The sequence below is a fragment of the Lepidochelys olivacea genome, assembly GCF_965140295.1.
Source record: "Lepidochelys olivacea isolate rLepOli2 genome assembly, chromosome: 7".
NCBI classification, from domain to species: domain Eukaryota; kingdom Metazoa; phylum Chordata; order Testudines; family Cheloniidae; genus Lepidochelys; species Lepidochelys olivacea.
Genome location: NC_140417.1, coordinates 98334411 through 98347655, shown reverse-complemented (window position 1 = coordinate 98347655; position 13245 = coordinate 98334411). Strand labels below are relative to the sequence as shown.

The 13245-nt window shown below is 38.9% G+C and overlaps 1 protein-coding gene across 3 annotated transcripts in view; it reads left to right on the top strand.

Annotated features, from left to right (window-relative positions):
• LRRC27 (leucine rich repeat containing 27) overlaps positions 1-13245 on the top strand; it is a 50664-nt gene that overhangs the window by 8039 nt on the left and 29380 nt on the right. For all 3 annotated transcript variants that reach the window (XM_084634371.1, XM_084634369.1, XM_084634370.1), the window contains exon 5: positions 9915-10067. In XM_084634371.1, coding sequence (XP_084490497.1) covers positions 9915-10067 — 153 coding nt within the window. The remainder of the gene's footprint in view (positions 1-9914; positions 10068-13245) is intronic.

The window sequence follows — 13245 nt, the reverse complement described above, 5'->3', positions numbered from 1 at the left end:
TTGCATGTGCAAAGATCCTGTACGAACTGAGTAATTATATATCTACCTAACTTGCATCATCAGAAAAAGGGAGGAAGTGACCTGGAATGCTTTTAGAAGAACAGTAGGACTGAAAAATCTTAACAGAATGAGAGAGTTTGAAATTTAAGCAAATGTATTCTTTGAAGGCTACATTTATTACATATGAAATATTTCTGTATATATGGATTCAGTAATTTACCATAGCTTAACATACAGAAACCAAAAACAGTAAACCATGTAAAATATCTATTATATGCATGACAATGTATCGGCTTCCACTGTCTAGTTAGTGTGATTTGTATGAAATAGTATTTCTTTGGTGGGAATATTTTGGCTATGCAGGTAATAGTAAACCCAATATTCATATTGCACCTCAAGTATTCCACTTCCATTAGTACTTGCTTAGCAGCCATGTTGAAATGTCATTTTAAGATATGTTGTCTCTTGAAAATGTTAGTTTAAATGATATTTCTACATCAGCAAATCATCACTTTTGTAGATGACATGCAATTTGTATAACTACTGTATCCAAGAAAGAAGTTCAGGAAATAGTGATCAGTGCAGTGATTAGTGGCTCACTTGTCTACTTCCTCCAACCCTTCTGACCCACCCCAGTACCTGTGGGTAAGATGTACATTTTTAACAGAGTAATTAACCATTGGAACAAAACTGTGGTGGATTTTTTGTCTCTATGATGTGTTGGACCCCATTTTGGGATGCTGCCTGATGTTCTGGGATTGCACTGAGCCTCTCCTGCTCCACCAGCCTGGGTTCCCACTTTCTGTTTTGCTGAATTAGGCTCTCCGGCCTCTTGCAGCTTGCACACGCACACACAGGTGGGGCCACACACACCTGCAGCCATAGACTGCAGGGGCTCTGTGTGAGAGGACTCCCCCAGCACTCACATGCACACCCCTTTTGGGAGATAAATCCAAAATAATACTGTCTTGCACTGTATAGAAAGATCTGCACACCTAGGCTGATTAGGGAAGCAGCTACAGCTGTGGCCAGCTCAATCAGGGCCCAGCTGGCTCTTAAGAGGGCTGGAGGCCAGGAGCTGAAGGAGTCTTACTCTAGCCCTGGAGTGGGAAAGGCTAGCTGCCTAGGAGCAAGGTACCTAGAGCAGAGCTGGGGAAGGGCAAAGGGGAGCTGAGGAGCTCCAGCCTGGTAAATCCTTAGGCTGCAGGCCTTGGTGAAGGCCTACGAAGAGGTATTGGGGCTGCAGAGGTGTAGCCTGGAATAGGCAAAGGCAGCAGGTCCTATCCCCTTGCCAATGATGAGGAGCCATTATAGACTGCAGTCTGCCCCAGTGAGCTGGGGCTAGATGATGACTGGCAGTAGCCACTGAGGCAAGGTGGGTTAGAGGGTTGGAGATTCCCCCGGAGGGGAGACCCATAGTAAGGGGGTACTGCTAGGGCAGAACCCTGCGGTAAAGGGGCACCGCGGTCCAGGAGAGACAAGGGGGCCAGCGGCAGGCGAAACACCAGCCAGGAGGAGGCTCTCTGTATGCTGGAGAGCTAATTCCCAAGACAACCAGCAGGAGGTGCCATGCTGGTGAGTCTCGACCTCACTACAAATGGGCATACATAGGTTACTGGCCCTGTAAAGTCTACATGATACTAGAAACCGTGCTTTGTTGACAGTAAACCTGGCCATGTGCCTTCGTTACTGAAACTGAGTCTTGGGTCTTTTGGGCAGTTCGATTGAAGCTTGTTGTCCGGGCTATCTGGACAGAGCCAGTGCAGTACACAGAGGGAACACACACACAGCCAACATCTGACGACACCATGGTTTGGACACAGTGGTTTGGCAGGGGCAGCAGAGTGTGAGCGTAAGTTGCTGGCTGACCACTGCCAGGCGGGGGCCTTGCTACAAGGGTTGAGAGGGTGCTAGGTCTACAGGGGAAGTGTCCCAGGGAAAATAGGCAGCAGGTTGGAGGAGTACAGTATGTGGCTGCCGGCTATAGGGTCCCTGGGTCAGGACCCAGAGTAGTAGGCAGGCCTGGGTCCCCCCTGCTTGCACCCCACTTGCCAATGAAGAGAGTGGCCAGTATCCAGACTGCAGTTTGTCCTTGCCAGAAGAGGGCGCTGCAGGCCAGGGATCGATGTAGGTCCAAAGAGTGGAGACAGCAGTGAGGGCAGATGTGATAGCACTAGCTGAAGGTGGACTGGAAGGGCCGAGAGCTAATTCCCAGGATGGCCAGCAGGAGGCACCATTGTGGTGAGTCCTGCTTTGTCACAGGGCACATTACAACAATTTGTTACACACCCTGCTGCTTACTAAATCTCCACTGAACTATGACTGCAGAGGTGTTAATTGCCCACTTCATTTTAAGTGGTCTCCTATAACATGTGTGAACCATGCTTAACAATCAGTCCCATCTTGTATTTAGCTTGGACACTCTGGTTACCTTCCCCAGACCTGAAGATGAGCTCGGTGAAGCTTGAAAGCTTGTCCTTTCCATCAGTCAAAGAAAGTCCAATAAAGGATACTACCTCACCCACCTTGTCTCGCTCATATTCTGGGACCAAAACAGCTACAACAACACTTCAGACATATATAAAATGTTTTGTATTATCTAAATCTCGTATTACTTATCAGTGCAGTATTAAAGGCAGTCAGTATGGTTGCTTAGGGGTTTGGGAATGCTTGTTTGTTAGAGAAACAGAAATGCAGATATTTCAGCTGTTTGGGGTATATTTTTTCACAAAGCCAACAGCACAACACAGTGTTTAGTCTCTGTGCGCTAAATGTTTTATACACTTTTGTTAATTATATCTCACACTTATGACATATCACTGAACATTTGTATTTTAATTTACATTACAGTATACTAATTTGTAGTATCCATTGTAATACTACAATACTAAAGACTTGCGTTTTATTAGGTGGCAGGCAACTCTAGTATAAAAATATAGTTTTTGATAAACCTGTGTATTATAAAATTCTAATTTCCTACTAGTACTGAATATTATGATGTCTTTGACAACTACAAATATTTTATGATGGAAATATTCCTTGACAAATATGAATATGGATTGATTCTGCCTCGATAATGTTGTCTATCTTATGCGTTGATGACAACAGACACCAGATACCATCTGGTGAAAACTGTACTTGGGGATAGTGCATTAAATCTTCTTTGTTTTGTTTTTCCTGCTGCTAAATGGGTATCACTAGTCATTTTATACAGTCTGTTTCAAGCTAGAATGGACAGAATACTTATTTAACTGTAGATTTAGGCTGATGTAAACAGTATGTCTTCTCAATCATTAGAATGCAGCAGGTAAATAAGGATACAGTGAACAACTAAGTTTTGGATGATATTTACGTATCAGCAGGAGACAATTTCTCTTACTTTAAAAATGTGTCAAAAAAGCTAGTGTTGGGAATCATTAGGAAATGGATAGATAAGACAGAAAATATCATTGCCTCTATATAAATTCATGGTATGCCCACACCTTGAATACTGTGTGTGGTTCTGGTTACCCCATCTCTAAAAAGATATTAGAATTGGAAAAGGCACAAAGAAGGACAACAAAAATGATTAGGGGGTATGGAACAGCTTCCTATGAGGAGAGATTAAAAAGATTGGGACTGTTCAGTTTAGAAAAGAGATAATGAAGGGGGGATATGATGGAGGTTTATAAAATCCATGAATGGTGTGAAGAAAGTGAATAAGGAAGTGTTATTTACCCCTTCACATAACACAATAACCAGGGATTACCCAATGAAATTAATAGATTTAAAACAAACATAAGGAAGTACTTCACACAACACACAGTTAACCTGTGGAACTAATTGCCAGGGAGTGCTGTGAAGGCTAAAAGTACAACTGGGTTAAAAAAAGAGAGGTCCATAAATGACTATTAGTCAAGATGGTTAGGGAGGCACCCCCATGCTCTGGGTGTCCATTAACCTCTGACTGCCAGTAGCTGGGACTGGACGATAGGGTAATTATCAAGTGATCCATCCCATTTTGTTCATCCCATCAAAAGCAGGATACTGGGCTAGACCAACCATTGGTCTGATCAGTAGGACCATTCTTATGCTCTTATTATCCTCTAGATGCTTACAAATTGACTGATTAATAATTTGTTCCAGTATCATTCCAGGTATCAAAGTTAGGCAGACTGGTCTGTAATACTCTGAATCCTCTTTGTTCCCCTTTTTAAAGACAGGCATTATGTTTGCCCTTTTCCAGTCCTCTGTGACCTTACCTGTCCTCCACAAGTTCTGAAAGATAATTCTAACAGTTCTGAGATTGCTTCAGCTAGTTCCTTAAGTTCCCTAGGATAAATTTTGTCAACCCCTGCTAACTGCAAGATATCTAATTTATCTAAATATTCTTTTACCTGTTCTTTCCCTATTTTAGCTTGCATTTCTTTCCCCTTATTGTTTAATATTTGTTTTGAGTATTTGGTCACCATTAACCTTTTTAGTGAAGACTGAAGCAAAATGAGCATTAAACACCGCTGCCTTCTTGATGTCCGTTATTAGCTCGCGTTCTCCGCTAAGTAAAAGATATATACTTTCCTGCATCTTTCTCCTGTTCCCAATGTATTTAAAGAACCTCTTTTTATTGCCTTTTATGTTCCTTGCTAGGTGTAACTCTTTTGGTGCCTTAAATTCTGATTTTGTCCCTATATGCTTGTACAATTCTTTTGTACTCCTCTTTAGCAATTTGTCCATGTTTCCAAATTTTGTAGGATTCCTTTAATGACTGAAAAATCAAAAAGAGCTCCTAATACAGCCATATTGGCCTCTTACTATTCTTCCTATTGTTTCTTCACATCAGGCTCATTTGCAGTTTTGCCTTTGATATTATCTCCTTGAGAAATTGACAGCTTTCTTGAGCTCCTTTTTCCCTTTGATTTTCTTCCCATGGGACCTAGTTCTGCAGTTTATTGACATTTTCTTTTTTGAAGTCCATTGTCCTTTCTGCTGCTCTTACTCCTTTATTTCCTTAGAAACATGAAATCTCATTTCATGATCACTTTCATTGACATTGCTTTCCACCTTCATATTCACTATCGATTCCTCCCTGTTGATCAGAATCAAGTCTAAAATGGCTGTCCCCGGGTTACTTCCTCCACCTTCTGAAACAAAAAGCTGTCCCCAATACATTTCAAGGACTTGTTGGAAATTGTGTTTTGCCATATTACTTTTCCAAGAAATGTCAGGGTAATTAATCTACCATTACTACAGGTCCTGATGGTCTGTAGTAGACCTCTTATCATGAAATCACCCCTATTTTTCACCCCTTTTATCTTTATCCAGAGACTCAATGGTTGTGTCTCTCACCTCCTCCTGGACCTCAGAACAAGTGTATATACTGATGCATTATGCAACACCTCTTCCCTTTTTACACTGTCTATCCTTCCTGAACAAGTTATACCCAATTAAGTCATTTAGCTGATATGTGTAACCCAGTATTGAGGTGTGGCTGCAGCCTTCTCCCTTTTCCTCCTCAAGGGTATGGATCCTGGGTTTGCCTGTGAGAGTGCCTCAGGCCTCCACCCTAGGAAACCCCTCCTATTGCAGAGAACAGCCTGTGATTTGGGAAAATAATCACCCAATCTCACACAGAGCCGTGTCAACCAGAGCACAGTAAAATAAAATAGCTATTACAATTCCCAGAGTAATAAAATCATAACCTGGGTTTTAGTAAGTATGGAGAACTCAGGACAGGGAAAAATGGAAAAGCAGATTAGGAGAATAAAAGACAAAAACAATACATAGTCTGTAGTTCTTGCAACACTTACAAACCCACCCTGTGCTCCCTTTCAGCACCTCCTCAGACAAATAATGAATTTAGGCTCAGTCTTTGATCGGTGGGTAACACTGAAATTGGTGGCTGTCTTAAAACACAATATCAAATAAATACAGGGGTTTTCTGACAAGGTCTCCACACCAACGATTGGAAGATCATCTTTGCAGCTCTCTGGTCTGGATTCAAATGTGTGGTTAGGCTGGCTCTTGGTAGCCTGACTGTGGCTCTCTCCTCAGTCTCCTAGGTTTCTGGTCTTGGCAGAGATGACACTGTCCAATGTCCCAGAAATCCTCAAAGGGCTCAGTTTTCACTGGGGTAGGAATGTCCTGCCTGGCTGTGCTCACTCCAAACACAATGAAAACTCAAAGTAAAACCAAACAGTTTGTCTCGGAGTTCTGGTTTATGATTGCTTCTGGTAGTGTTGCAAGCTAGTTCTATCTGTGAAATCGAGTCCTGAACCTCTCTAGTTGTTGTTTCTGTAGTCATGGGGGAGTCCCCTAGAAATTCAGTGTGGTATTTCAGGAGCACCCTCTCTAAAGGGGTTACATGTACTAATACTTCCAGTTCTTAGTGTTTATTCCCCATAGCCCTTGAATTGGTGTATAGACATTTCCAGTGGCGAGTGGATTCACCCACTCATTTCCCTCTTTTATGACCCTATTGTAATTAGTATGTAAAGCACTTGCTGATTAAATTCCACCTCCATAGAAAACACAGCTGCCAAAATAATTTTTCTTGCCTACCACTTGGCTCAAGTCATTTCTCTTTTCAGATCCCTTTACTGACTACCCATCATCTTTCTTATTAATTTCGCTCCTGAACCTCACCTTCATGGCCATGTATAACTTCACTCTACACTTGTATCTTTAGTCTTGTTTCCAGCTACTTCCCCTCAAAGCTCCTTTGCAGTTCCTAAGCCTGACATTTTTCTGTTCACTGAGGGCCCAATACTGTTAATCTTTCTCAGTTTGAGTGGCATTTTATTTGGCCAGTAGTGCTGTTGAGTTCAGTGGACCTGCTCTCAAAGTAAAGTACTTCAACACCAAGAAGGGTGGCTGAATTGCTTGCTTAGGTTTGAAGAGGGTGGAAGAAGAAAACTTTCTTCATGCCAACCAATGTGCTTGGAACAACCTCTATGTGCCAACTGATTACACGGTCTCTCCATTCAAATCTTACCTCAGAACTTTACTCCTTTCAGGAGACTTATCAATTCTAATCTTACATTGGTTGCAAGTTGAATATCTCACTGGTTACTGTTTTTTTTTTTTTTAATAAAATGTGAGGAAACAAATTCTGCCTCTCACGCAATACAGGTAAATCTATGTCAAGGTATGTTTTTCCACCTTCTCTTGTGTCCACTGTTTTATCTTCATGTTACTGTCTTATTTCTGGCATAGGTTTAAAGGTTAGTATCCATGTCTCTCTATTTTTGTGTGTCATGCACACCTATGATATCTGAAATAAATAATAATGGCTGTAAGATGTTACTTTAGTGTATATTTTAATACAGAAAACTTGATGTAAGTAGGTTCAGTTCTGTTGATGTCAGCGGGGTTGGACCCACTTACGCCTGGTCTGAATTTGGTTCATTTTGTTTAAAACTTTAAGAAACCTTGGTAGTTGACAGAGTACAGACATAAGCCCATGACTGATCATCAAAAGACTAGATATCTGACAAATAGCCTAATGGCTAAGACATTCTTTTAGTTGAAAATAAATACTATATCTTGGTCCTCTTCTGGATGCAGTGGGACCAAAATAACAGTGGAACCAAGACCAATCTATTCTGCAGGGGAGGGACCAGAATACTGGGAGCCTGCACAGAGCCTGAGTATTTCCTGTGTACCAAAGGCCCTGGCTCTGTCGGGGTTCTCCTTGGGTTGGAAGATTCATCACTGCTTGTTTCCACAGGCTCATGCCTGCAGCAGAGAACACAAGCATCCTATAGTCTACTCCATCCTGAGTTGAGGAATCCTTCCTTCCACACCACACCCTGTGCTCATGGAGAATCCCAGTGCTTAGCCCAATTTCTCATCTTATTTTGCATTTTTCTTTTTCCTGTTTGTGAGCCGTTAATATTGCTGTATTGCCATTTCTAGGGGAGTGATATCAGTACAATTGTTAATCATGCTACAAAGTTTGTTTTGCAACATTCCTTTCAACTTTAATTACTAATAATTTGGAATCAAATAATTGTGCTATAAATAATGGTTGTCATTCCTGCTAGTAAGGTTTGGCTGAAAACATTTTTAAAGTACAAATATACTGCTTAATAGAGTAAAGCATAAAATAAGCTCACACAGAATATTAAGTACTATGCCTTTACAAATCAAGACAAAATAAATTGATGTTCAGTCAAGCTGTGAATGAAGTTTTTAAAGTGCCATTCTGTCAAGATAGCATGAAAAATCTGTTTTCAGTGACTAGACTCAAGATGTCATTTTTCACATTGTGCTTCCAAATATTAACTATTAACCTAAAATCAATCAATCATGCCATGCCAAAATATTTGTCATCACAGATAAAATTTTTTAGAAATTGAATAAACTTGTTTTATAAAATAGGTTTTAACTCTGAGGTTTGTTTTTAATCCATAAAAAATATAAATTCCATTATTAATGGCCTGGCTTAGAATATGATTTCATTCTGCAGGTCCAATTAATAGGGAAATATTTGTTCTGATCACTTTTATTTTTACTAATTTAGGCCTTGTTGTGGAGTGGGGATAGAGGTAGGTCAAAGATCCCTGCAGCCTACATTGCACATTTGGCAGCTGTCCCAGCTCAACCACAGCATTAAGGATACTTGTCAGGAAGCAGGGTAGTGCACATCTGATAACATATGATGCACTGCTAATTGCAGCTCTAACACAGTGGCTCTTTCCATCGCTGGCTGTCGTGTGCTGCCTGCACTGTTGCTTAAAAGCAAGGTAGAAGGCTGAGGCATGCAAGCAGGATGCGTACATTTACTGGACCCTTTCAGGAGGGAAAGCTGTATGTGGCATCTATCTCCTGTCATTGGGGAGGGAAACGTCAATCTCCTTTTGCAAGAGTGGTGCCAAGCATTTTAGGAGTGATAGGGTGGTAAATGGAAAGCAGTGGGGAGACAAAGATTGGGAGAGAAGGAATGCAGAGCAAAGTACCAAAAAAGGGTTGATGGATGAAATTAGATGAATGGGGGACAAGGAATAAAAAAAAAGAAAAAAGTGGTAGTGCTCTGCCCACAATCCAAAGTCTATTCACTTATTACACAAAAATGAGAATCAAGATATTAAGCACTAGAATAGAAAATGGGAAGACATGGTAAAGGGAGGGAGCAACAAAGGCAAAAATAGAGAGTACATTTTTTTTATCTTATATAACTGTTGGTGCCAAAATATGTCAAAAAACAAAAATAAATTTTGTTGTCAGGAATCAAGTAACATAAGTGTGTGAGGATGATCTGATAAATCTGTTTTATTTGCAAGATGAGCATAAGAGCTGTGTTCCTAAATATGGGAGAGGGCATAGAACTACCTTGATAAGGAAAAATAGTTTTGGTTAGGAATAAAATATTTTTATATATCATTGCATTAGTGACGCTGTCTTTTTGCATGTTTATATCTGTGTAAGTGTGTCTGATGGGAACAGTACAAGTGTGTTTGAAGTTTTGTATCTTTGGTATATCTTTGCCTCATTTAGTTCAAATCTGATCTTGGTGTGGCATGGTAGTCCCTGATAAAAAGGCTGTGTTCTAGAGACACCTAATTTGTTTTCATGTGGGAGGCAGAACGTTTGATGTACCTGAGCCTCAGTTAGTCTACATTCATTGGTGAATATCAAAAAGCTCAGAAATGAGATGTCTGCCTCTAAGAACTACATATGTAATATTAGATATTTTAGAGTATATAAAATAAATTTAGTCATTTTCTACTTCTGCAACCAGCAGACTGGAAATCAGACTCGTCCCAATTTTTTTAAGGCAATACACAATATCAATAGATGTATTAAGGATGAGTTCCATAGAAATAGCTATAAAAAATTGTAATGGAAAATAAATGTCTACAACTTAGTCATATTTGAGTCCTGAATCTGCAGATAACTTCCTTCCAAAATTTTTACAGATTAAACTATTTTTGCAGGTAACTTAACTTCACTGACAGCATTGAATCTAAGGCATTGCCCTCTGGAGTTTCCACCTAAAGATGTTGTACAGAGAGGACTGCAGTCCATTCTGTGCTTTCTCCGGAATGTTGGTAATAGAAAACTTGTCAATTTAGAGCCAGATACTCAAGGTATGTAGGACAATTTATGAATATTTATTAAAATTGTAATTAGTAGTTTTTCAAAAAAAGTGACTAAAACAATGCATTCCCTGTATAGCTTTGTGTCAGTAGTACCATCAACTCTTGAATAAAAAAAGTTGGACAAGTCCTGATATATAAATAGAAACAGAAATGTATTATGATGTTTTTAAAACATATTTTAGGGTCTTGACGTTGCAAAAAAGGATCTCTACTTTTATGTGGTAAGAGAGAAATCCAGGGAAGGGACTTAAAGATGTCTCATGTGGCTGGAGCAACAGGAGTGGAAGATGTCTTCAAAAAAGGCAGCTCTGATAATAGAGGAGACATGAGAACAGGGACGGCTGGACACATGCATTAATCAACATGAAAAATGACTAACATATACAAGATTTTTTAGCAAGGGGGGTAGAAAGAAAAAGCCAGATTGTGATGATATTTAAAGAGTAGTAGTAACAGGTCTTGGTGAGAAACTGACTATCAGGACAGAGATTATATACTAAGGTTGAGACCCTCAGAGATGGTAAGGATAGTAGAGTTTCCAAGAGACAGAGGAGAGGAAATATAGGCCTAATCATAACAAATCCCACAAGTGTTTTACGGTCCTCTTTCTGATAGTGGCCAGGTATGTCAGAGAATGGTCTGAGAAATCCCATAATAAACAATTATGGAATAACTTGCTCATAGGACAGATTTCTTTAACCCCAGGCAATTAGTGGTTAGCATATGTCCTAAAGCATAAAGGATTATATTGCTTATAAATATTTATCCTATTAATGTAACTGGATGTTCCTATCAGGAGAAATAAAAAGTTGAATTTTAGAAATGTTGAGTTCAGAATGGTGATTGAACATCCAAAAATATGTCTGAGCTGCATTAAGAGATGCAGAATAGACATAGGGAGAGGGATCAGGGATAAAGAGGTAGATTTGGGAATCATTCACATAGGTGACAGTTGAAACTGTGGTAATAGATGAAGTCAGCAAGAGTAAGGAGACAAAGGGACAGAAATCTGAAAGACACCAAGGGGAGCAGAGAGTGTGAAGAATCACTGAAGGAGATATTGCCATGTTTGTTTTAGTGACCACAAGTGTTCAGGATCTATGTTTTACATCTCATGTGGTAGACTATATCTCTAGCAGCACTGTGCTCCATATCAATTTGCTGTGGAGCTGCTTCAGCACTGATCAGGAAAGAAAATATCATTACTGAATTGCCAGCCCCACTTTCTGCATGCAATACCTCTGCCTAACCCTGCTGAGAATGGTCAAAAAGGAAATCTGTTTGCAACTGGATTATAGAATAGCTAATCTAAGTGTATTCAAGAATCCATACAGTGTTTGTATAAATTCCTATAACAAATATAAACTATTTTTTCAAAAATCATTGTAGATCTATTTGAAGCAAACTTTTCTGAAGATTTCATTACATTAAAAGACCAAAATAAACTAGTGTTCTTTCAAGTAAAGGGACTATATTGTTTTATATGATACTGTGCATACTTATTTAAACCTTTGGACTAAATTCTTTCCACATTAATGTACATTTTAGTGTAAAATACACAAAATGCATTTACTTATGTTTTTATGTTATCAACACTAAGGATTTTAGGTTAGGTATTATCAGTATTATGCTGTTCTGTAACACCTAGCTAATTTACTAGCAACAGGTAGTTACTTTTGTGCTGACTGTAGACAGATGCAAATACCTTATGAGAGAGACTAAGTAACATAGTGGATTAGTGAATTAAACTGACTTGTCTGGAGGGCTGAGTTCTCAAATCTTGGATTAGGCTTTGAGTCAGTGAGTTTTGGTAGCCTCGTCCTATTTAACTACATCACGAACCCAATCCACAATCTGGCACATTTTTTAGTATCTACTCAAGACAGGATTATACTAGAACAAAAGAGTTATTGTAGGTCAAGGATGAGATTAATTCAAAAATCTGTTTGAAGAAGTGAGCCCAGCACCTGCCTGCACAATGTGCTCCTTATGCCTGCCTCAAAGTTACTCTGTTCTGATCATTTTTGAAAATTAACAGTCTTCTAGAAAATGCATGTCTTCTATATTACCCCCCCCCATACTATTTGCCATATGTCAGTATTCTAGATTGCAAATAGAGAAGACCATTTAGGATGCAAGATTGCTCCTTATAATATATTCTCTAGTCTTTTGTCTAGTCTAGTCTTAGTTTAGACTTTAATATAGTAGACTATGCACATACTTTCAAGTTCTATATTTCACAGAATTGCCTTCTATGCTACAAGAAGAAGCAAAGGCCATTGTTAAAGAGTACAAGAGAGAGTCAAAGAGATACCCAGCTCTTAGGAAAGCATTCACTGGTCCATGGAGACAGATGAGCTTCATTAGTGAGTTTAGCAGAATGTTTGTTAGAGGAAAATAACTTTTTATGTTTTATAGGAACATACTAACAATTGCATACATTTGTATACATACATTGTAGTGTCCACAGAACGTGTAATCTCAAAATATATTATTGAGTCTTGCTATTAAAGTTTAATAATGTAGCATATCAAATTTCATATTTAAATTTCTGAAATCAAATTGAAAAAATAGTTTGTATAGATTACATTTGTGCTTAATATACCTGCGATCTATGGCTATCTTGTAAATGGGTGTGTACTTAGCATTTCCATCAACAGCATGATCCTTTGTAGAGCTGAAATGGGGGAAGGAAGTTTAGGTGCAGGAAAGAAAAAACAAATACTTACCCTTAATTTTGAACCAGAATTTATGTCCCATGTAAGATATTCAAAAAATGATGCCTGTTATAGATTTTGGAAGTAATTGGGTAATAAGTCCTTTCCATTTCTGAAATATATTAGAAAGCCTTTGTTTAAATGGAATTGGGCTTTTTACAGTTTTCAATGGACCTTATAATAAGAAATAAATTTGATCATGAAAAATAGAAGCAAAACAATCTGTTCAAGAAGATAGAACAATTCTTTCTAATAATGAACTCTTATTTATTCTGAAAAGTACATTTGCCTTTGAGAATTATTTGCATTATCTTGAATAAGAAGTTTAAAATAGCCATGGAATCATCTTTTCTGTTAAGTAGAAGGAATAAAACTCCTAAATCCTTGATAATATGTCCCGTAGAGAGGACTATTTGGTAAATCTTATTCAGCATCTGTTAAAATTCAAT